At 50.7% G+C, this 24671-nt stretch overlaps 1 protein-coding gene across 2 annotated transcripts; it reads left to right on the forward strand.

Moving 5' to 3' along the window:
• Positions 1-9: 9 nt before the first annotated feature.
• On the forward strand, positions 10-24671 carry AXIN2 (axin 2). 2 transcript variants are annotated; one of them, XM_005494912.4, is made up of 10 exons: positions 10-833; positions 6977-7117; positions 12664-12766; positions 14604-14744; positions 14978-15468; positions 15567-15746; positions 16031-16249; positions 17346-17441; positions 18756-18923; positions 22913-24671. In XM_005494912.4, the coding sequence occupies exons 1-10, from the start codon at positions 10-12 to the stop codon at positions 23037-23039; spliced, it is 2490 nt and encodes an 829-aa protein (XP_005494969.2). In that variant the 3' UTR covers positions 23040-24671. The 2 variants fall into 2 exon arrangements, with proteins under 2 accessions (XP_005494969.2, XP_026653730.2); XM_026797929.2 differs by having other exon boundaries at positions 15570-15746.

Consider the following 24671-nt stretch of genomic DNA (forward strand, 5'->3'; position numbering starts at 1 on the left):
TCCGGAGCCATGAGCAGCGCCGTGCTCCTCGCCCACCTCCCGGACCCCAGCAGCAGCTTCAGGGAAGACGCCCCCCGACCCCCTGTCCCGGGGGAGGAAGGAGAAGCACCATGCCCGCAACTCGCCAGCTCGTTCCTCGCCAAAAGCCAAAGCTTCAAGGCCATGCCGGTGCCTCCTGCCCCGCGGAGGAACGAGAACGGGCTCGGGGAGCCCGAGGGCAGCGCGTCCCCGGACTCCCCCCTGGCCAGATGGACCAAATCCTTGCATTCCCTCTTGGGAGATCAAGATGGTGCCTATCTTTTTCGGACCTTTCTGGAAAGGGAAAAATGTGTGGATACCTTAGACTTTTGGTTTGCCTGCAATGGCTTCAGGCAGATGGACCTTAAGGATACCAAAACTTTGCGAGTAGCCAAAGCTATTTACAAAAGGTACATCGAGAACAACAGCATCGTCTCCAAGCAGCTCAAACCTGCTACCAAGACCTACATAAGGGACAGCATCAAGAAGCAGCAGATAGATTCCATCATGTTTGATCAGGCACAGACTGAGATTCAGACTGTGATGGAGGAAAATGCTTACCAGATGTTTTTAACTTCTGATATATACCTCGAATATGTACGGAGTGGAGGAGAGAATCCCGCTTACATCAACAGCAATGGACTGGGGAGCTTAAAAGTTGTCTGTGGCTATCTCCCGACCTTGAATGAAGAAGAGGAATGGAGCTGTGCAGACTTCAAAAACAAAATCTTGCCTTCGGTAGTTGGACTATCCAGCAAGACGTTGAGGGTTACAGCGAATGTCAGAGCCACGGAAACGATCGAGAACGGATACAGGTAAGGGAACCCCTGGAAATTGTGCTTTGTTTTAACTTTAGGGACTTTGAGAGTGCTTTTCAGAAGGCTGTTGGGGTGGGAATGGAGGGGAGGCAGGGCTTCCTGAAGGGCTGGGAGCACAGCTGCTTCCCCACACCTCCAGACACTGGAATTTGTGGGGTGTTGTCTGAGTGTGGGGGTTTTTCCCCCTCTACAGAGGAAAACAAGATCCTGTGCTCTGAAGCCCTATTGGCTCTTTCAGTTCTTTTATAGATCAAAAACTTCATAGCAACTATGTCCTCCGGACATGCGTTAATTATTGGTTCAACTTTCAAACCTATTAAGAGCAGTAGTGGAGTGGATCACAGAGACACATGAATAATGTAACCTACCAGTTCCCCAACTCCACCATCAACCGGTGTTTAACGATGTTGGTTATGTGGGAAGCAATTGTGCGGTCGTGGAGGAGGAAATGTGTGCACTGACTGCATCAAACTCTGCAACTTGGGCAGAATCTGCTTTTATTTTGACTCTGTGTGTGTGTGATGTGCAACTTCTCCATGGCGTGGGGTGTCTGTGTCATGTCAGAGCCATCTCAGGTGGCTTTGAGCCAGTGCATACAGGAGGATACCTGAAATTTGAGTGTTTAAGGTGGCAGAGGCATTCCAGGTGTGCTGTAACAGATCTTTGGTCGGTGTTTGGTGCTCTCACGTTGGCCGTGAGCTCAGGGTTAGGCTGCTGAAGAGGTGGCTGTCCCCAGGGGGATGTGGGGACGCTGTGTGGTGACAGGCTGTCCTTGTGCCCTGCTCCTGGGCTGCATCTGCATTGCCAGAGCCTTCTCTTTTGTTGGAATTGTTGATGGCACAGCTGTGCGAGGGTGAGGAAAGCAAGAGCCATCTCCAAGTGCAGGGGGGGGATGGGAAAGAAGAGACTCTGATGAGCAAATGATGAGTTGTATAATCCTCTGAAAATGTATTCTTTCCTCTCCCCACCCTTGCCATAAATGTGGATTGTTGAATCAGGGCTGAGAGGAGAGGGCTCTGCTGCAGATGTGCGCTCTCCTCCGCCGGCCCGGCAGCCTGGGGGTTGGTATGGTGAGTGTTTGACATCTCGTTTACAGGAATTTTGTGAGTGTGGCTGTGATTCATGGACATCAAAGGGCACCAGCCTTCTCCCGGGGAGGCTTTGCTGGAGCGCTGCTCTGCTGCCCCCGGAGAGCTTCCAGCTGTGCCGGCCTTGCCGGGGCCGTGGGGCGCTGGCAGGGTCCCCCCTGCCCCGGAGGGGGCTCCGGAGCCTCTTTGGGGTCTGCTGTGCCCGAGGCTGTCCTGCCAGCGGGGCGGGATGGAGGTGCTGGCTGTGGGGACGGCAGGGATGCTCTGGGCATGGGGACAGCAGGGATGCTCTGGGCGTGGGGACAGCAGGGATGCTCTGGGCGTGGGGACAGCAGGGATGCTGGGCATGGGGACAGCAGGGATGCTGGGCATGGGGACAGCAGGGACAGCCTGGATGCTCTGGGCATGGGGACAGCAGGGATGCTGGGGTGGGGACAACAGGGATGCTGGGGTGAGGTCAGCAGGGATGCTGGGGTGGGGACAGCAGAGATGCTCTGGGCATGGGGACAGCCCGTATGCTCTGGGCATGGGGACAGCAGGGATGCTGGGGTGAGGTCAGCAGGGATGCTGGGGTGGGGACAGCAGGGATGCTGGGGTGGGGACAGCAGGGATGCTCTGCATCCCGGACCCCTCCTGCCTCGGGGCTGCAGGGGGGCAGTGCTGGCAGCTGCTCTGTGCAGGGCTTGGGCTTTGGGATGCTCATCTCGTGCCTGAGCCTTTCTGCCTGAGCATCTGCTGTTCTCCAGAACTTGGTTTGAACTGCTGCCCTTCGCTGGCTTTCCAGGAGGGGGATGTTTGATGCTTTTATCTCTGAGCCTTTGTTGGGATTCAGAGCTGGAAGGGCTTGGCTGTATGTTCTACCAGAGCTGCAGGCCCTGCTAAACCCACATGTGCCTTGTCCAGGAGAGCTCTTGCAGTGCCGTGGCTGCTTGCCTGATTAGTGCTGGGCTTTTTTTCCTTTCCTTCCCCCCCCCCCCCCCACTCTTTTCTTTTTTGTCCAGGGATTAATGCAGCTTGCTCCTCACATGTCAGATCTACCCTCCTAGGACATTAGGTAGTGCGTTTTGCTTTGATCACCTTCTGTTGAATTTCCAGGAGCTTTTGCTCTCCACGGGGCCAGGAGATCTCAATGCAGAGAGAGGGGAGGTCAAGCTGAGATGCTGCTCAGTTCCTCCCATTTGTGAAGCCACTTGTGCGTGCATGTGCTGGGAGCTGATGAGCATATGGATGGGTTATCTCTCATCACTCAGCATTTAGGATCGCGGCTAGGATTGGAGCTGAAGCTCGCACAAAGTCTTTCCTGGTGAGTGGCCAAACCACACCTCCCTCATGTGTGTGTTGGAATTAAGGAATTTCTGCTCAGCATGCTCTGGTTTTGAAGGGCTGTTCAGGCTCTGGCCATTCACTCCGGTGGGTTTCAATGTGATTATCCCAGCTGAGCCCACCTGACTGGGCAGCCCAGCAGTGCCAGGCCAGCCTGGTGTTTGCAGGGGAGACCACCTGGAAATCCCAGGGCAGGAACCACGGCCAAACCCACAGCAATCGGGAGACAGCAGGAAGCAGACAAGCTGAGAGACTTTGTTTGGCCCCAGTGCTGGTGATGGACAGGAACAGGAGAAGTCAAGTGAAAACACAGGGTTTGCACCTGGCTGCGGAGCAGGCGCTTGCAAACTGCTGCCTGTGTGTGTGGAGCCCTGACAGAGGGAATATTTTGAAAGCAGGACCTCCCTCTTGTCCTGCCAGGCGACTCCCCTCCCCTCTGGGCTGTGCTGTGGTTAAAACTGGCCTCCCCAGGCTGCTGTGCTGGACCTGGCCCCATGCTCCAGGAATTCCAGCTATTATTTATATGCGCGTCTAAATTTATCACGCACGACTTTGTGTACACAGAGAGCTCCTCTGCCTTTGCTGTGCCGCCGGGGTAACGCGGCTTTGCTCAGCCCAAGGTGGGCTCATCTGCCTCCCATTAGGCTCCAGCATCAGCGGGCCTGGCCTTGCTGGGGCTTGCAGATGGCCTTCTGCCTGCTCCCAGTGCTTCCTGGCCTTTGAAAGGGCCCGCTGGTGCAGCTCCTTGTGTGTGAAGTTATTGGAACCAAGTTTGGCTTCAATTATCAAAGTAAATGATGCCATTGTAAAGCTATGCTCCAAGCAGTGTTCTACAATTAGAGCGTGGAAGCTGTGATTAACATAGTTGTGTTAAAATATACTTTTTTTTTAATTCAGGTTTGTGCATGTGTGGGTTTTTTTGCCGTTTTTTAAAAATGTTTTTAAAGCCATGGTTGCCCAGTGATGTTTGTCCCAAGAAAATACTTAATGAGATTCAGTGCTGCCTCCAACTGCTCCTTATACAGTTTCTCTCTCTCTGTATAAGTCTGGTTTGACCTGCCCAAGTGCTTTTATTTCTAAAAGCAACCTGACAATAAAAAAAAACCACACCCCCCACACTCTCATTTTGCACCCTCATAACAGGGGCTATGACCAGGAGCCCCTCTGAAATTTTCATGGCATTATAATACCTCTGATATGGCCATTGCTTAACATAGCAGAGAGAGAGAGAGTTACATGCTGTGTGTCATTGCATCAAGACAAGAATAGGCTGAGAAACATCAGACATTCTCCTTGAAGCTCCAGAGCAACTGCTACCTGACAGCTGAAAACACTTTGCATATTGAGTTTGGAGCTGGGCTGTGTTTGTGTGTGCAGCATCTGTGGCAGGGGACCACCACTCTCCCTGGAATTTAAAACCCTTGCAGGCAACTTGATGCATCTGGGTGCAATTACTGGAGTAAGGTGGTCAAATTAAAATTGGGAGGAAAAAAAGTCCGAAAACATTAAATGTAGCAAAACTGCTCCTGCTGGTTTTCTGAAAGGATGGGGAGATTTCTGTGGGGCGATGTTGGATGTGGAGCCGGATGAGGACTTTAAACTGTGTCAGCTTTAGGGGTTATTATTTGTTTCCTTGTCCACGAGGTGTTGGTAGGTGAGTGATGCTGCAGTGCTGCTGGGAGGATGAGTTAGTTCCAGCCACTTTCTCTAATTCTATTTTTGGACACACCTCCCTCTCCTGTGCCATGCCCACAGCGCTGCTGCCTCCGCCCCCAGCTCAGCCTCTGCAGGATGCTCCTGTGAGAACAGCGTGGCAAATCCAGCCCTGGGTGTGACAGGGGTGACAGACACCTCCCAGCAAGGTGCTGGGGCTGTGCTGGGGAGCATCCTGGGCATCCTGGGCATCCTGAGCCTCCTGGGGCATCCTGAGCCTCGTGGTCCTCAGATGCACTCTCAGACCTGAGATGGTTTCAAACCAAAGAATGGGGAGAGCTGCATCCCTTACACATTGACCCAAAAACCCACCAGCCCCTAGGAAGGGTCTCTGGGACTGCTCATCCCCCTGATCCTGAGCAGCAAACTCCATGGCTTTTAGAGGGACTTTGTTGTAGTAGCAGCAGGATAAGTTTGCTTTCACCCACATGTGGAATTAATTTGTCTTTGAAGATTTAACTTCTTTCCTGTGGCATTCCTTACTATCTCGTTTTTTCCCCCTATTTCTTCTTCCCAGATATATATTTTTTAACATCTTGATCTCCCCATCAGAAATGCCTTGGCCTCCTTGGAAAGGAATGCAGCCCCGGCTGGGCTGAATACCTGCCTGCAGCCAGCCCCACACTGCTCATACCAGAGAGGCCCATCTTCCCCACCAGCCTTCCCCCTCCTTTTTTCTACTTTGTTCCCTTTCCCCTTATTTTTTAAAAACTTAAACCTTGCTGAGGCTCGTGCTTTTGGTGCTGGGGGAGGAGGGATGGGGTGATGGGGCGCAGGGATGAGGATGGAGATTGAGAGGGCGCAGAGGGAGGATGTTGCTGTCACTTCAACCCAGCTGGTCCCTCCAGCCCCAGGGGGGCAGGGAGATGGAAAGGCCATTAAAAAAAACCTGCCGAGCCTGCTGGCACATTCCTTAGGCCCCCAAGTCGTGGGTAAGTGGCCCTAATTATTAAAATCAGCAGTCCTTATCAGATGACAAGGCCTTTTGCTTTGATATACAAAGGCAGAAGCTTAACAACCCCATCTTGCCCTGGAAGAGGAACAAAATGTGCACCTTAACATGCAGCTTCCAAACCTCCCTGCATAATCCCCTTATCACCTGCCAGGATGTGTATATTGATCCTGGCTGGGGTGGTGGAGGCAGGGGATGCCCGGGGGGCTCCCATGCAGTGACCCTGCCTTGGTGACCTGGCCCTGCTCCATCACAGCCTCTGTCACTGCCTGTGGATCCTTCACAGAGCTGCTCCTGAGTGCTCACCTCAAACACCCAGGCTGGGCTTCGGATTTGCTTTTGTGGGTGAGGAGGTGTTGGGGTCAGTAACTCACGTGCCTGTTAATACAATGTGCTGGCCTGTCCTCACATCTTCCATCCATCCTGCTCTTTCCCACCCAACTCTCTGCCATAAAACAGTAGTGGGTTCTCCTAAAAGCTGTGCCTTTTTGGTGTGTGTTTTTACAGTGCCTGTGTTTTTACAGTGCATCTGTCTTTGTGAGGCCAGGCCTGGGACAGGAGATCTCAGCCCTGCCCTGTGCCTCTGACACGTGGGGGTCTGTAGTTCCAGGCAGTTCTCCTGGTTCAGAGATACCAAAAATTTCTGTTTCCAAAGGGATCCTAACCCTTGTCTTCAGAGTAGAAGTAAGCATTGCTGGCTGGTTCCTTGTGCCTTTCAGTGGGACTCGAGCTGTGAACTTCTTGGACTTTTCCCTGCTGGTGCCAACAGCAGAACTCCTGCTGACCTCAGCAGTGCAGTATCAAGCCTCAAGGACTGAGTTTTCAGGGTATCAAAAGAAGCTTTGGGATTTTCCAGAGCACTCTAGAAGATGCTAAAAGTGTTTAAGGTTGTGCTTTGGGTGTGTTTAGACTCAGCATCCTGGTTTAGGCAGTGTGCTGGCTGAGTCTGAGCAGCGCGTGGTTGGTTGGCTCTGCAGAGGTTGAGTCTGGTTCCACCACAAGGATGGCGCTGTCCCCGAGCCCAGGGCTGTGTGGTAACTGTGTTCCTGTCCTGCCCGTGCCAGGTCCTTCAAGAGGAACGACCCTGTTAACCCCTACCACGTGAACTCGGGCTATGTCTTCGCGCCGGCCACCAGCGCCAACGACAGCGAAATCTCCAGCGATGCCCTGACGGACGACTCCATGTCAATGACGGACAGCAGCGTGTGAGTACCTGCTGCTGCTGGCCACACTGGGGATGGGACAGCTGTGAATCACCTCTGTGGGGCTTGGGGGAGCGATGGGCATCACCCAAAGGAGTGTGTGCCCCAACCAGGGCATGGCAGCCTCCCTCTCTCTCCCCCTCGCGCCGTCGCCGCAGGTATGGGATACAGGGAAATAACGAATCCCTCTCTTGCCATTTTGCAACTGCAGCTGAGCAAACGTGTTCTGCCCTGCCTCATGGTGCTGCCTGACTAACCCAAGGAGTGAATGAATCTCCCTGAGCCTTTGTCTTAAGGCCAGGCTTCCTTAACTAGTTATCAGTCATCAAAGAGGAGATTACTTCCTGTAGGAAGTACTTTCTGTAATTAACGTTCGTCATTAGTGTCAGAATGTACATTAATAGGGCCACTGACCTGAAGGGGCAAATAGCTGCTCATCTAGTGTGGCTGGGGCAGTCTTCAAAGAGCCATTTGGAAGGAGCTGCCTGCATCAGGTGTGGGTGTTTCAGGAGCATACAGGCATGGGAGATGATGCTGTGGCTGAGCTCAGGAATTGCAGGCTCTGTTTTCTCCTAGCTGCTGAGAAGCAGGGTTTGACTGTCAGTTTGCTTTCCCCAGCAGGACAGAAATGGTGCTTTTGTTTCTCTGGAAGGGACAGTGAGGCTCACTTAGTGCTCCTAAGGACCATTTTCTTTAGCTTAGCAGAAGGCACATGTTGCTGTTTGTGATTCATGGTGTTCACTTCAGTGCTCTAGAAGTGCCCACCTGTAAACAGAGTGCTGCATTGCTGGTTTTTCATCTTGAAACTTCCCCAGTGTCTCTGTCAGACATGTCCAGTGGTCCCTGTGTGCTCCTCAGAGAGATTTTCATGCTGGGTTTTTGAAGTCAACATGCGTGAAGATGCACAAGGGAAAACAGGATTTACCAAAAATCCTCGATGCATAAACAAAAAACCCTTTAAAAAATTTTTTTTAAAGGCACATGTGTGTTTTGAACTGATATTACGGGAAAAAAATAGTTTGTTGTCCCAGCAGATTCCCTTATTGAACAATATTGGCATTAAATAAAAGAGCTGAATCATAGGGTGACTTCTTTATTTCTTCTTACTGGCTCTGGTTGTATGTGATCATGTGTCAACAGAGCATTCATTGGGTTAGTCATTTCTGGACCAGTGTAGGGTCACTTGGGATTCACAGGGCTAGGATTATACCCTCTCTTCACAGCAATGCCAATTGTAGGCCTTATACAGATGAGAGCACTGAGTGAGAAATAAAGTGCATGGTGGATGAAAGGCTTAACTGAATCGCTTTCAGCCCATTGTTAGTCCAGGGGAGCTTAGCGGGGATGAGAGGGCAGCAGCCCGCTTTGAAATTTGCTTGAACAAGTGAATAGGAGCTCCCCATAAAGCAGCCCTGAAAGGAGCTGCCTGTTTTTTCCTGCTGTAACAATGGCCCTGTGCAGGCTGTGAGAGTTTGGGGAAGCTTGGCTGATTAAACTGCCTGCAGCTCCAGGCTGGGGGGCTGCAGGGAGCCCGGGGGTGGCACAGGGGCACAATTCCTGCCCAGGGGTGGCAGAGAGGCACAGTTCCTGCCCAGGGGTGGCAGAGAGGCACAATTCCTGCCCGGGGGTGGCACAAGGGCACAATTCCTGCCTGGGAGTGGAAGAAGGGCAGATTTCCCGGTGACAGAGGGGTAGATTTCCTCCCTGGGGTGGCACAGGGGCAGATTTCCTGCCCAGGGTTGCAGAGGGGCAGATTCCTGCCCAGAGCCCAGGGGTGGCAGAGGGGCAGAATTCCTGCCCTGGTGTGGCTGAGGGGCAGATTTCCAGCCCAGGGGTGGCAGATTCCAGGTGGCAGAGGGGCAGAATTCCCTCCTGGGGGTGGCACAAGGACAGTTTCCTGCCCAGGGGTGGCAGAGGGGCAGATTTCCTTCCTGGGGTGGCAGAGGGGTAGATTCCAGGTGGCAGAGGGGCAATTTCCTACCCTGACCACTTTCCAGCCCTGGAGCTGGCAGCAGGCACACTGTGCTATTCTGCAGCTAGGAGAAGAGTTAAACTGGCACTTCTGGAGGCTGGGCCTAAAGTTCAGGCTGGTGTAAAACTTCCTTTGCAGAGGAGGAAGGCTGCTGCCAGCATCTCCAGAGCAGCTGGGATTTTGGGTGCTGGGATTTTGGGATTTTGGCATCTGGAGGGGCACAGAGCCACCCTGGCTGAGCCCAGGTGCTCAGCCCTGTCAGGTTTTATCCCCCTGGAACAGGAGGCCTTGTTCTGTTCCAGCAGCCTGAATGCAAATTAGTTCTTTTGGCTCATATTGGTATCAACTGAAGAGGAAAAACTTGTTCTGGAAAAGTCTGTCAGACATAGCAGTAAAGTGAGTTTGGAGTTTGTTTTTTTTTTTTTAAATAAATCTAAGTCTGAACTGCACTGGGATTAGGAGAAATCTCCAAATAATGTGTAATCTGCCTTTTTTATTTTATTCCAGAACCGAGGGATCATTCTGCCCCTATATATTTTGTAATAGCCACAAAGCATCATGCAAATTTCTATTTCCATTTCTTGATTGGGGGGGGGGGGTGGGAGGAAAGGGGATTTTTTTTTTATTTGCTTATATCTTATTTATGGATTTACTTTGGACACAGGGGAATGCTGCTGAGCAAACTTCAAATATTACCTTATCTTACAAACCAGGCTTTTGATGTTGGCAAGATCAGAGGCTTGTTTCAGAGCCGTTGCCAAATGAAGATGGGAGTGAATGCATATGCGCATGAGTCTGATATTTCAAAGCAGCAGTAAAACTACATTCAGGTTAGGTCAGGCACATCTGAGTCAAAAGGCTAAGATAATTGGCTCAGCTTAAATGGCAGCTGACTGGGTAGAAGACTTCAAACTAGTGTTTCCCCCCCAGAAAACAGATTGGCTTAGGCCCAGCCTGGTTAGGCTGAAATGTTTATAATTAAACTCTACTGTTTAGTGCCTCAACTCTGGAGCTCTTCAGCTTTTAGTAGCCAAGAGAGTGAGTGCAAGTGTTGGCTGTAGGGGCAGGGGGAGAGGTGGCACCTGGAGAGCTAGGCTGAACCTTTGGCCTGCCCCAAAGCCTCAGGCCAAGTTCAGCCCTTTCATTTCCAAGGTGCTTTGCCCTGCTTGGGGGATCTGTGCAGCATCAGGGCTCCCCCTGTCCCCCTTATCTGTGGCTGGTGGCTCCAGCTCCATCCCTCTGTCCCTCCTGCAGTCAGGGATCACTTGGTCACCCCTTCAGCCCTGGCCTTGTCCATTTTCCCCTGTTTTCCAGGAAAGGGTTTAGACATCTCTCAGCAGAGTGGCTGCTGAAGTCCCTTCCATTCCGCAGGCTGGCTTTCCCAAGCTGCTCCACAGCCTTCAGATATCATGGAAATACCTCTGGGTTTTTTTCATTCTTTTTTTTTTTAAATTCTGCACGTTGTTACAAGTTGCAGAACTCTTCTGCCAGGGCAGAAGCAGGGAGCTGGAGGTTTGATGTGGGGCTCTCTGCTGTAACCAGAGGAATTTTAGGGGGAAGGAGCAGTTCTTGTATCAACCTCAATGAGGGCAAATCCTAAAGTGAGGAACCCACGCTGTTGGGTCAGTGTTGCTTTTCCTCCTCCTCTTTTATGACTAAACGTCCAACTCCTGCCCCATGGCCTGTCCCAGAACTGTCCCTTTGGGCAGAGATGATCCTTGTGGAGCTGGGAACTTGGGGATACCCCACAAGGAGAGGGGTTGGGGCCAGAGCTGTTGGGGACAGCCTACAGGGCTGGAGGGAGGTGGGGGATGCAGGGGGCTGCAGGACTGCCTGGCTGAATCCTTGTGGTGCACACACAACCCTTCAGCTGCTTCCCTGCCCCTCCCCATCCGGCCTCTTGGCCTTCCATGGACAGAGGACACCTCCTTTCCCACTGAGTGTGTTGATGGGGTTCATCCCATGGCTTCATATACTCATTTTTACTTTCCTTTGAAATGCCTGTTACTGGGCATTCCCTGTGCTGAAGGGCTTCCCTAAGAGACCTTGTCTCAGGAGGCCCCAGTTAACAAACTCATCTTTGAAGGTGCAGGTGGTTTTGTCTTCACCTTAGTTTTGCTTTTCTCCCATCCTCCACCAAAACTCAGACATGTCATGTGCCCCAAACCCCGTTGCCCCATGGGTTTGTGGAGCAGAAATGCTTCATGGAGCAATGGAAAAGTGCTTGGTGGCCACCAGTGGCTGTGTTGGCTGTTCTGTGCTGGGCTGCTCCTCCAGAAAGCTCCCTGTTGTGCAGTGGGGACATGGGGACAATCAGCTCCTTTCATTTCCCATGTCACATGTGCTCAAAACTGTGTGTAGAGGAGGTGCTCACCTTGTGGCCTCCAGCGCCTCCCAGCATGCTCGCTATTATTATAAAGATTTTTCCAAGTTTATTAAGATGGGATTGCTCTGATCCTTCATTCCAGGCTTTGCAGCTTAGTCTTGCTCATTAATGGCAGCTGAAAGGTTTGGCCAAGATCTTCACAAAGTTCTGCCATCGCCTCCTTTGAGCTTTGAGAGTGGCATCTGATTGTCCTCCTGCAGGGGAGGGACATGGTGCCTGTGGGAAGGTGTTGTGCTGTGTGGCCACGGGAGGGGACATGCAGGGACACTTGGGGACACTGTGCCACGCTGGCTCCTCTGGCAGCAGCGTGGGGCCAGCTCTGTCTGCTCCTCCTTGGGCTGGAGTTATTTTCTCCTCTCAGGAGATGAGTCAGGTGTGGGGGCAGGTGGATGAAAGGGACAGCACCAGAGATCAAGGCTCTCCAGGCAGTCTGAGGGAAGTGGTGGAATGAGACATTCAGGATCTCCAGGCGTGCTCTTCCAGCTGGCCCCGCTGGCTGGGGAGGGCCCTTTCATCCTCTCTGGGGTGATTTTTTGTGTGGCTGGGTAAAAATGCCTGGAGTGGGATATGCAGGGGGCTGTTCCCACTGGAGAGCCTGGAGCTCCTGGCCTGGTGTCTCCTCGTGGCTTCCTGGCAGGAGCTGGGGTGGCTGTGGGCAGCAGTGTCCTGTCCATGACCATGTTCATGCCCCGAGGTGTCCCGTGCTGGCCAGCCTGGGGCAGGGGAAATCCTGGTGATCCTGGATCTTAAATGGGACTAGAGGTGGGGAGCAGCCATCCGTCCTCAGCTCTTCTTGTTTCCACTGTGCCAGCAGTTCATGGGGTGTCCCAAAGCTTGAGGAGCATTGTGGTCCTAGAGAGCGTAATTGGATGGGGAAAAAACTGAAATTAAAGGTCATGAGAGAAACATGGTGTTGGAAGGGCCTTGGAAGTGAAGCTGATGGGATCTTTGGATGTCTGCCCATGTGGAGTTGCCTTCAGCTTTTGCTTAATTGCTGCACATCCATGTGCATCCTTTGGTGACACAGGCCCTTCCCACACCGCCGGATATTTGAGGCTTTGGTGTCATCCAGAGGGCTCAGCACCTCTGGAACAAGGCCCTGCGGCTGCCTGGGTGGCTCCAGAGGGGATGGAGAGGTGTCTCAGGGCATGGGGACAGCCCCAGCTGACGTGGCCTCTCTTCCCTGTGCAGAGATGGGATCCCCCCGTACAGGATTGGGAGCAAGAAGCAGCTCCAGCGGGAGATGCACCGCAGCGTCAAGGCCAACGGTCAAGTTTCTCTACCTCATTTTCCGGTGAGTCCAGGAGGGAGCTGCAGGGTCTGGGTGGGCCTTGGGCAGTGCTAGGGCTGGGGACAAACACACATGGAGGGAAGGGAGCAGGGGAGGAGAGCATTTCCACCCCAGGGTGATGCCAGAGGAGAGAGGTGCTGCTGCTGGGTGTTGGGCAGGAACCATCGCAGCATCATTCCAAACCCTGCTTGTGCATGGTCACATCTTGGTCTTTCCTGAAACCAGCTGCTAATGAGGAATTTCCAGGGGCACTGAACTTGTCCTGTTGGTTCAATCCCAGTGGGCCTAGTGGGAGCCTTGGCTCTGGCTGCCACCCTGACACTCCTGTGGTGCTTGGCCTCGTGTGCATGGCTGTGAGAGCTGGTGTGTGAGCTGGGGGTGAGCTCTCTCCCAAAAGACAGTGCTGGCAGCAGATCCCTGCCTGGCTTTGAGGGATCTGATGCACGGTGCTGCCCTGCTCTTCAAAATTAACTCGCTGACTTGCTAATTCAGTTGACTCGCAGCCTCTCGATTCCTGCAGTGAATAAACTGTTTACACAGACAAGTGTAAACTTATCTTGTCTTGAGATTAATATGCTAAAATTCCTCTTTCTGCTGTCTTAAGCAGCAAGAAGTCATAGATGATATTTCTGGTGGAAGGTCGGGGGGTGGTTTATGTGGTTTTTCTTTTTGGTATTTTTTTCCCCTTCCTTCCTAAAGAAAGTTCTATAGCCTGAGCTTGTAAATTAGATTATTTTGTCCCAGGGCGTGCAAATCGACTTTCTCTGTAAGGCAGTGCTTTGATCAGGGACTGAATAGAGCCAGCTTGTGTAAGAGTGACAATTTCCAGCAGAGTGGCCTTTTTCTACCCTCACATCATTTCTGGAGCTAAGTGGTTGCCGGAGAGAGGCCCCACCTCATCTGGTGGGTAGTATGTGAAAGAGTTGGCAGTTCAGCTTTCTGCTTTCGGGGGGGAGAAAGAGGGAGAGTGGGGGCGAGGAGTGGGGTGTGTGGGGATGGCAGGAGGGAGGGCAGAGTCAAGTGGGTGGTTTCTTTTTCCTCCTTTTTTTTTTTTTTTCCCTTTCCTCCCCTTTTCCTGCCATGTTTGCTTCTTTTGGCAGAAATTCGCGTTTTGCCTTTTTATATTCTGCACTTGATTTGGAGATGTTCCCTTTTTCCCTTGATAGATCTGCTTGAGGCAGCCAAGCTCAGCAGTGTAGCACCGCTAGCCTGCAGCAGCTTTCTTCATTTTCTGTACAAAGAGATGGAGGGGGGGGGAAGAGATCTAGGACACTGTTGAGACAACACTACCTCAAAGGTGCCCAGTGTGTAGCCAGGAAATAAATTACCAGCACTTCTCTGATCTGCAACCGTTTGACTTCTTTTTTTTTTTTTTTTTTTCCCTCCTTTCCCTTTTTCTCCCCCATCTTATTTTTTTTAATTTCCAACTCCTTTCTGTTTATACTCACTTTATTCCTTTAGTTAAAGTCTCTCTCCCTCCCACCTCAGAGGTTTTTTTTTTTTTTTTTTTTTTTTTGATGTTTGACAACAGTCTTTGAAGATTTTCTACTTCAGAGTAGCTACTGATGGGCTGGTTGTACTACAGAGAGAACAAGCGGGGTTCCTCAGAGTGCGACCAACTGCTCCTGCCGAAGGCAAACGCTGGTGGGGAGGATGTCACTCCATGAGGCCACAGCACTAGCTCATAAAAATCCAGAGCAGACCATGCCTAGTTGCGGTCGTCTTTTCATCCAAACATGGAGACACAACAAGCGTGGCGGGGCCGGCGATGCCGCGGCGGCGAAGCGCCCGCGCCCCGCTAAACACATTGCCTTGTGCCTTCTGTCCCCGCTCCTTGTAGAGGACCCACCGGCTTCCCAAGGAGATGACCCCGGTGGAGCCAGCCGCCTTCGCCGCCGAGCTCATTTCCCGGCTGGAGAAGCTGAAGCAGGAGCAGGAAACCATGGACTGTCTGGAGGAGAGGCTGCAGCAGATCAAGGAGGTAGGATTAGTGCTCGCAGAGCTCCGCGTGCCACCCGGCCGGCGGGGCGGTGGGAGGGGGGACATCCCGGGGGGACATCCCGGGGGAACATCCCGGGGGGACATCCCGGGGGGACATCCCGGGGGGACATCCCGGGGGAACATCCCGGGGGAACATCCTGGGGGGACATCCCGGCATGCACCTCGCCAGCTCCCGGCCCCTTCCATTCATTCCCTGCCATCCTTGTCTGGCAGGACGAGGAGAAGGAGGGCGCCGAGCTCCCTGCCAGCCTGCAGAGCGGCCGGGACGCCGCCAACCCGCAGCACCCGCTGTCGCTCCTGCCCTCGGGCAGCTACGAGGAGGACCCCCAGGCCATCCTGGACGAGCACCTGTCCCGCGTGCTGAAGACCCCCGGGTGCCAATCGCCCGGCGTGGGCCGGCACAGCCCCCGCGCCCGCTCGCCCGACCGGCTGCCCGCGGGCAAGCTGCCGCCGGGCACGGCCTCGCTGGCCGCCTGCGCCCTGCTGGGCAAGGGCTTCATCGCCACCAAGCAGACCACCAAGCACGTCCACCACCACTACATCCACCACCACACCGTGCCCAAGAGCAAGGAGCAGATCGAGGCCGAGGCGGCGCAGCGGGTGCAGTGCTGCTGCCCGGCGGGCGGCGACTACTACTGCTACCCCAAGTGCAAGGGCCACCCCAAAAACACTGACCCCCCTCTCTCCCCGCTGGAGCCCTTCGGGTAAGTCACCAGCATCTCCACGGCACCCACCCCAGGCATCACCCATCGTCCTGCTGTGGTTGATGGGGACGGGGCTGAGTGTCCCTTTTTGCCACCAGCAGGACGGGCACGCTGCTGAAGAGGCCGGGCCGAGGAGGAGGGGACAGCGTGGCCCCTGGGGACGGGGGGCTGCCCGGCCCTGCTGGGGTGCAGCTCCCGGGGGGCGAAGCGGATCGGGCACAGAACGTCTGGCAGTGGATGCTGGAGAGCGAGAGACAAAATAAGCACAAGACCCATAGGTAAATACGCAGCTGTCTGCAGCAATATCGCTCCCGGTAAATATTTATATATTACATGGGCTGTCTATTTTTACAATCGCTAAAAACAAATGAGACTCTTTGCTCCTCCGGTTTAATATAAAAGCTGTTCCGCAGAACCAGAAAAACCACAAAAATGTCATGTTTTTGGCAATAAACCTCCTTTCATGTTATGACAGACTTTTGAGAGGGAGCGAGCAGAATAGGAGCTGCTATTAAAGTCATATTTTCCAGCTTTTCTAACCCGACTTCTTCCCTTCCCCAAGCACACAAAGCACAAAGAAGGCCTACAGCTCCGACTGCGCCAAGGGGGCCCTCGGCCGCCACCACCCCTGGGGGACGGGCAGCCACCCCCGCGGGGCACAGCCCGCCCACCCCTTCGTGCAGGACCCCGCCATGCCCCCGCTGACGCCCCCCAACACCCTGGCCCAGCTGGAGGAAGCGTGCCGCCGCCTGGCCGAGGTCTCCAAGCCGCAGAAGCCACGGTACGGCCTGGGCAGGGACGGTCCCTGTCCCACCATGGGGACAAATGGGGCTGGGGGAGCTTTGCTGAGGGTGGATGGGGATGTGACCTGCCTGTCCAGGCAGAGGGATGGCCATGGGATGTGTGACAGTCGTGGGGATGTGACAGCCATGGGGATGTGTGACAATCATGGGGACAGCCATGGGGATGTGTGACAGCCATAGGGGCATGGGACAGCCATGGGGACGTGTGACAGCCATGGGGACGTGTGACAGCCATGGGGATGTGTGACAGCCATAGGGGCATGGGACAGCCATGGGGACGTGTGACAGCCATGGGGATGTGTGACAGCCATGGGGACGTGTGACGGCCATGGGGACGTGTCCTGCCTGCCTGAGAGGGATGGCCATGGGGACGTGTGACAGCCATGGGGATGTGTGACAGCCATGGGGACTTGTGACAGCCACGGGGATGTGTCCTGCCTGCCTGAGAGGGACGGCCATGGGGACATGGGACAGCCATGGGGATGTGTGACAGCCATGGGGATGTGTGACAGCCATGGGATGTGTAACAGCCATGGGGACAGCCATGGGGACAGCCATGGGGACAGCCATGGGGACGTGTGACAGCCATGGGGACGTGTGACAGCCATGGGGACGTGTGACAGCCATGGGGACGTGTGACAGCCATGGGGATGTGTGACAGCCATGGGGACGTGTGACAGCCTCCTGGCCGAGCCCAGAGGATGAGCCTCTGTTCCAGCCCCACCCTGCACCGGCACAAACAGTTGCAATCCGAGGGTATTACTTCCACTCTTTTGATGGCTGCAATTTGCCCGTTTTTCCTCTGGGACAGGCTCCAGCTACATTCCAAGTGGGGAATTGGACTGGTTATCGTTCATTTGGGTACGGGAGGATAAATTAGCCCACAGCATTTTTAATTTTTCCTTTGATTGTTTACAACATGTGAGGCTTGATACAAAGAGCGAACTTAACGACCCACAGGAGACTTCGATTAGGGAGATTGTATTTCAACAATTTTTTTCTTAAAGTTGTTTTTTCTCTTTTTTTTTTTTCCCCCTCCTTCTTCCCCACTTGATTTTCCCCTCCCCACTTCAGATGTTCAACCTCAAATCAGCAGAGGGACCGAAACCACTCCGCTGCCATTCAGGGGGGCAGCTCCCCTTTCTGCAATGCAAGCCTAACGACAGAAGAGTGAGTATTGCACGTGCAGAAAAGGGAAATAAATAAATAAATATATATATATATATATCTCATAATTATATTTTCATTAAATGGATTGCTCTTTGAAAGGAGAGGAAATTCTTATATCTGAAATTTCCCCTTTCAAACATTCTTCTTAAAGAAAGAACAAAACATTTTCAAATCTTGTCTCCGGCTCTTTTTAACTTGCATTCCTGTAAAGTGGACAAAGATTGGATTAGTCTAATTACAGGATGGTTCTTTTAACAAGAAATCTGCTACAGAGAGGTCTAAAATGGCCTAAATAATTAAAGTTTTCTTTCTTACCCTCTTCATCTTAAGCAATGAGTAATGTTTGAAGTCCAGACTGAGCCACCTGACTAGAGCCTTTCATTTTTAATTGGTTGACCTTAAGTCCACCAGCTGTCTTTGCTAGCAGCTTTTTTTCTGAAACCACTCTACAAAGACTTAGAACAAATTAGGAAGACTAAATTACTGCGGACTAACACTTTGTGACCTTTTGACATGCCGAGTGTACATTGCCTCAGAAGCAGTTGTAGATTTGCCTGCATGGTATTCACTGGAGTGTTGCCATTTTGCTGGGTAATATTGTTTTAATTATTCTTTAAGAAGCGTTGCTTGGGTGCAAATGGCAGAATCCAGTTAATTTTATCCTCACTGGGAAAAATAAGATTACCTGGGTGCTTGAGGTGGAGCATCTGGCAGGGGATTTGGTGGTTGCAGGTGGGTTTGGGCATGAGGAGGAAGCTTGGGAGATGTTTTATGTGAAGGCAGATGAAAAAAGCCTTTAAAATCCTGGGGGTGCAGTGCTGGGGCTCTCTGGGGAGCCCAACCTCCATCCCTCAGCTTCCCCTTTGCCATGCCATGATCCCGGGGGGGAATGGCTTCAAGGTGAAGGAGGGTGGATTTGGGTTGGATATTAGGAAGGAATTGTGGGCAGGCCCTGGCACAGGTGCCCAGAGCAGCTGTGGCTGCCCCTGGATCCCTGGAGTGTCCACATCCAGGCTGGACAGGGTTTGGAGCAGCCTGGGATGTGGAAGGTGTCCCTGCTCATGACAAGGGGTTGAAACTGGATGATATTTAAGGTCCTTTCCAACCCAAGCCATTCTGTGATTCCCACTGTGGAAATCCAGCAAAGGGCTGTGCAAACACAAATCCCAACCAATTCCCAGACAGTACAGGAATATCTGATTTTCAGGGCATTTCTGACAGCATTCACCAGCTCCACTGCTGGTTGGAGTGAGGTGAAACAGCCTGTTCTCAATGGAAAACCTGAGGGTTTTGCGTGTGTTTTCTGTTTTGCAGTCACAAAGAGCCAAAGAAACTGCCAGTTGTTCACACCTCTCAGTCTGGTGAGCTGGTTGTCACCTATTTTTTTTGCGGAGAAGAAATTCCCTACAGGAGGATGTTAAAGGCCCAGAGCCTGACACTTGGGCACTTTAAAGAACAGCTGAGCAAAAAGGGAAATTACAGGTAAGAATGTGTGATTTGTTTGTTCTTTAGTGGGTTACAGCAAGTCAGAAGACTTGCAGATATTTTGCAGGGCTGCTGCAGTGACACTTTGGATTTTCAGAGGCTGTGGATCTTCTTGGTCTATTCCCACTCAAAGCAGGAGCAATGTGGAGATGGAGAGAGGAGCCTTGGCTGTAGGGCCACCTCCTCCCTTCCTCCCCAGCCTTTCCTGAGTTGCATTCCCTGTGCTCCAGCCCTTCTCCAAAAAGCTTCAGTAGCAGGGAAGTGTGGATTAGGCACAGAGCAGTGGGATTCAGATTCCAAACTGGGGTCAGGGCTCACCTGGGTGCCAGCTCCTGCTTTGTTTAACTATTTCATTTTTGATTATTTTTTGCAATGCTGTGGCCATCAATGGGGTCAGTGATGGGTGGGATGGTGCTGCTGAGGGACATGGGGATGGCGCTCGCTCCCTCTTCTCTTCATTTGAGGGGAAGAAAGGGAAAACTTTTCCTGCAGGGAAAGCTCCACCAGCAATACCCAGTTCCTCCTCAGAAACACCGACAAACCTTTCTGCTGCTCTGGTTTCTAGCTCCCACCTCCCATTTTAACCAGTTTGCTGCTTCCTCTGCTCACTTTGCTGCCTTGGCTCAGTATCTTCACTCTGGCTCTTTTTGGCTGCCCTTTCCCAGTGGGTCTGGGCACCCTTGGGATGCTCTGTTGGCCACTTCTCCTGCAGGGTGAGCAGGACAGGGACATTCCAGCTATTATTTTTTTATTTTGCACTGAATTTGGTGGTGTTTCAGAGAGCTGGGTGTCCTGCCCTGTAACTGGCAGCCTCTGATTTAACCTGCAAATGTTCATTTTGGTTTGGTACAAGGAGTCCCCAGCTTGCTGCCCCATCACTGGCCTCTCTCTAGGTGTGGAAATTCCACCTGTTCAAACCAGGGGCTCTTGCACAGTAGGGCTGAAATATTCCAGTTCCTCTCCAAACCATCTTTGCAGCCCACCCAGCTGCCATTGGATGGCACCAACCAGCAAGTGCATCCAACCTGGACACCCTGCAGGATAATCCCTGGGCTCCTGGCACCCTAAAGCCTGTCCCACTGTACTCCTCCTCATCTGCAGACCAATTTCCTTGGCCTCACCACTGCTCTGCCACTGCCCAGTGGCTGTGTTGTCCCAATTCCTCCCAAAAATCCTAACTTTTTAAAATGCTTATTGGTTTTCTGTGACATTTTTCATGTGATGCCCAAGTGCAAGACTAGGCTCCTGAAACCTCTGTGGCCCAAAAGCCCCTCCAGGTGCAATTATTTGTGCCTTGTCGGACTGTAATTACTTTAGAAAATGTTTTTAAGTGACTGACAAGGATGAAACAACGTTTTGCTTAGATCTCACCCCTTTACACCTGGGTAAAGACAATACAGAAATTTATAAAAGGAACTTGGGTACGTGCCCAGTATTTTATCTTGCACAGACACAAGGTGAAACTAATTACACAAATGTGTGTACCTCCAGGGAATCATTTTGATCTAAGCTTTGACTTTTGGCTGGACTTTGAGTGAAACTGCGGGTGACCTTCAGGGGAGAGGTCCGCAGTGCCCGGAGTGGCGTGTGTGTTAGGGGAGGCACTAACTAGGCTGCTTTGGTCACATCTGGCATTGATTTCTTTTTAAGGCACATTTAATAAGCATGTCTTTGAAGCCCTTGCCTTTCATTTAATGCACAAAGACATGCAGAAATGCTCCACTCTCCAAATTCTTTATTGATTGGATCAGTTTGCGAGGCGCGGGTACCTCGGGCTCCCGCGATGCCAGAGCCCCGCCGGGGAAGCGCTGCCTTGGCTTTCCAACCATCCCCCCCCCAAAAAAACCCCAAAAATTAAAAAAAAAAAAAAAAAGGAATTAAGCAGTGATTTAATACTGATGGCGTTAACAAAAAACAAACATACACGCACAGAAAAAAGTGGGTGGTGTCGGGTAATCTGGGGATGGCAGTGGTTCAAAACAGAGCTGCGAGGCCGGGCCCGCGTGCCTCGATTGGTGCCAGATGTCCCAAAAAATAAAATTAAAAAAAAAAAAAAGGAGCAAAGCTTGCCACATAAAATATGTTTCAATGGAAAGCCCATTGCTGAGCAAATAAGAGCAGAGTGACTTGTTTGAAGATGTTGTGGGGGTGGATTTTTTTTTTTTCTTTCTGCTTTGCCTCCTCCTTTTCTTATTTTTCCCCGTTTCTCTGCGAAATAAGGTTGTAATTATGTAAAAGGTCATAGCGTGTTTTCTCAAATAAAAATTTTGTAAACACAGCCGGGGTTTGGGCTTGGGGAGGAAGTTCTAGGGAAGAGTGGCTGTTATCTGGACAGGGGAGAGGGAAGGGAAAGTTCTTTGTAACTCATTCAGACTTTCCTTGGGTTTTTTGGGTTTATTTCAAGGCTGCTGTCCTGGAGAGTTGTGGCCTTGACCTGCAGCACGGAAGTTGGTGGGAGTTGGGCCATTGACTTCCCTGAGTGCAGGCTCTGAAGGACTCAAATAATAAGTTTGTTCCTTGCTGAGCCATTAAAGATCCAACATGTGTCAATTCTGCTTGGAATGACTTCACAAAAATACATCCTAACCATACCTGGGCTAATTAGAGGTTGTTTCATCTCATTGACTGAAAAGAGGGATCTTTTATTCCCCCACCAAAATAATTTTAATGTCCCTAAAAATAAAGAGATATTTCAAAAACCCATCATAAAAAAAGTCACTAAATAAAAATGTCCGATTCCAAGGCCCTGCTGTGGCTCTTCCAGTTTTAGTAGTAGAAGTGAGCTTCATTTGATCTCCTTTGCCATCCTGAAGAAAAAATCATAATTACAAACCCCTTTCTCCCTGACAAATATCTGCTAATCCGAGTTGTCAGGGGAGGAGTTAATTTTATATATATATATATATATATATATATATATATATATATATATATATAATTTTTTAAATATATATAGATTTTTTTTTCTTTGCAACCCATCTGCTGGAATATTTTCCATCCCTGGCAATCAGATGGCAAAGCCCTTTTCCAAGGGGAAAGCAGGAATCTCCAAGGAGGTGTTGGGCGGCAGACGGACAGACTCCCTAAATGCTACCCCTCTGAATGGAAGCCCTTCATTTGTGCATATGCAATTAAGCAGCCTTAGAAGGAAGAAAGCTCCAAACGGGATAAAAGGAACCTTTAATCAAGAAGCTGAACGGTCTAATTCAGGATAATAGAGGGGTCCTTAGTGTTTGACACGGGAGGGGTGGGGGTGCTTTTTGTCTCGGCAGCGTTGGCTTCATGATCTAACGACCCGGAGCAAAAGAGCAGGAATGCAGGACACTGCTGCTTGACCTCGCTGTGTCACAGCCCAGGGGCTGGACCAGCTCTCCCAGTGCTCCTGAGCCTCAGGAAGCAAGGCAGGAGTTTGTGTCCCTTAGCTTGCCCCCGGTTGTTCCAAGTCCATGGGGGTTTTTTCCTGCGGAGTTTCAGCTCCGGCGTTGCAGGAAGCTGGGGATGGTTTGCTTTTCATCCATCCTTTTAATAACAGTTGCTAATTTTAATGTTGGCCTTCAGCTTTGAAACGAGAAAACACATGAAAGAAAGAAGGTGGGGAGAGAGGGGAACCTTGAGAAGGCTTGGCTTTGAAATCCTGTTTATTTATTTTTAAATGAGATATTTGACCAGAAATCACGGCGCTTTCTAATTTTCTTCATGGCTGGGGGTACCACTGCCGGTGTGTGTGATCTGCTCACTGGAGAAGCTGTTGTCACCCCTGAGGAGCATTCACAGCCCTGCTCCTTCCATCCCACCCCATCCCTGCTGCCCCAGGGATGCTTTCAAGCCACCAGACCCGAGCACCCCAGAGGTGTTCCTGGAGGAGCATCCTCAGGAGGGAGAAACTGGAAACTCATCCTTCCAAAAGAACAAACAAAGCATCCTTTGCCTTTTAGCCTTTTGATTTATTTGGTTTTTAACCTGTCTTTGAATTCTCTTTGCCACAGATACTACTTCAAAAAGGCCAGTGACGAGTTTGACTGCGGGGCGGTGTTCGAGGAGGTTTGGGAAGACGAAACCATCCTGCCCATGTACGAAGGGAGGATCCTCGGGAAGGTGGAAAGGATTGATTGATGGCATCTCTGCTCCTCAACCTAGGAAAATCTTTGGACACACAACAGTAGTGATGACAAGGCAAGAGGAAGAAAAAAAAAAATAAAACCACTCTGAAGGAAAAGTTTTAAACCAATGAAGAAGAAAAAAAAAAAAAGTGAAGTCTGTGAAGACTTTGCTGAATTAGCCTTAGAGGAAAAGAATGGCATTTATTATTCATGAGTTGGGTACTGAGATGATAAAAACCCTGGACTATTTATTAGAAACATGACCACTGTTGGCTATTGGAGATGCAGACCGTGTGTGAGAGACTTCCATACATAATATATGATTTCCTGGGGATCTGAAATCTATGGACTAAGAGAAACTGTGTATAGCTTACCTTAACAGTAATCCTTATTGATATTTATTGAACAGTCTGTTTTCCCCTAAGTCCAGTTTTTGGATATGCTGCTTTAACAATGGAGAAGAGAGGGGCTGGGAAGTGGGGTGAGGGGAGGAAGGAGTATTTTATTTTTTTACGTTTTTCCCACTATCTAAAATTTACGAATTTGGAGCACATTCGTGATGGTTTTTTGGTTTTTTATTTGAAAGGGGAGAAGGGAAGGAGTGAGGTCGTGCCCAGTATTTCTCCAAGTGAAGATAAAACTTTCCTAAAGAAATAATATTAATAATAATAGTAATAATAATAATAATAAAAGCCAAAATAAAAATCCATTCACCTAGAGACCGGTGCATTTTAATCTATGCTGCTCTAATTTGAAATAAAGGTCTTAAACATTAACTCTATTTAGCTGCAATATAACAACAACAGCAACAGGTTATTTTGTCCATGGATTTTGGCGGGGTGAGGATTTTGCCTTGCTGCTCTCAGTGATGCCCAAGGTAGAGCAAAACCCCGAGCCTGGGAGGGCTGTACAAGGAGCCATCCCATTCCCATGTCCATATTTAGCACAGCTCGAGGTTAAAAAGGTTGGAAAAGCCTGTGTGGGTTCCACAGAGCTGAAGGTTTTTAGCTGTTGGGTGTTGGCACTGTTTGTGTTTCACGGCCGTGTTCGGCTCGGTGTGGAGCGAGTGTGTCCGCGTGTGCTGGCGTTTGGTTGGGTTTTTATTTCTGGCTGGGTTTTTCTCTGCCTCCCCTTGAACACCCACAGGAGATGTGGGTGAAGGCTCTGGGAGCTCTGTGGGGTCGGGTTTTTTGGGGCAGAACGAGCCTTTCCCGAGAAAGACCTTGCATTTCAACAGTTGGGTTTTGTGTTGATTAAGTTAATCTGTGCATTCTGTTTGCCATTGCTACTTTGTGTAAGTCTGTATATATTGTAGAAAATGTATGGTGGAAATATTAATACACTATCTCTAGTGTTTTTTAAATTTAATCAGTACAGTACCTGTGCCTGCATGGTGTTACAGACCATGCTTCGCCCTATATTCAGGGTTCAAGCTTTCCCTTGCTTGTTTAAGGGGTTTATGTATAAATATATTTTATGCCTTTTATTACAAGTCCTGTACTCATGACTTTTGCCATGGCATTTTGTTCTACTTATACTGTAAATTATGCATTATAAAGAGTTTCATTTAAAAAAAAAATTACTTGGTACAATAATTATTGTAATTAAGAGATGTAGCCTTTATTAAAATTTTATATTTTTCAAA

This window comes from Zonotrichia albicollis, chromosome 19 (genome assembly GCF_047830755.1).
Source record: "Zonotrichia albicollis isolate bZonAlb1 chromosome 19, bZonAlb1.hap1, whole genome shotgun sequence".
Taxonomy (NCBI): Eukaryota; Metazoa; Chordata; class Aves; order Passeriformes; family Passerellidae; genus Zonotrichia; species Zonotrichia albicollis.

What these genes read in the sequence shown, in the direction of transcription:
- AXIN2 (XM_005494912.4), top strand. Translation starts at nt 10, where the DNA reads ATGAGCAGCGCCGTGCTCCTCGCCCACCTCCCGGACCCCAGCAGCAGC. An exon ending in ACGATCGAGAACGGATACAG is followed by an intron (nt 834 to 6,976) that starts GTAAGGGAACCC and finishes TGCCCGTGCCAG; the next exon opens with GTCCTTCAAGAGGAACGACC. An exon ending in TCAATGACGGACAGCAGCGT is followed by an intron (nt 7,118 to 12,663) that starts GTGAGTACCTGC and finishes TTCCCTGTGCAG; the next exon opens with AGATGGGATCCCCCCGTACA.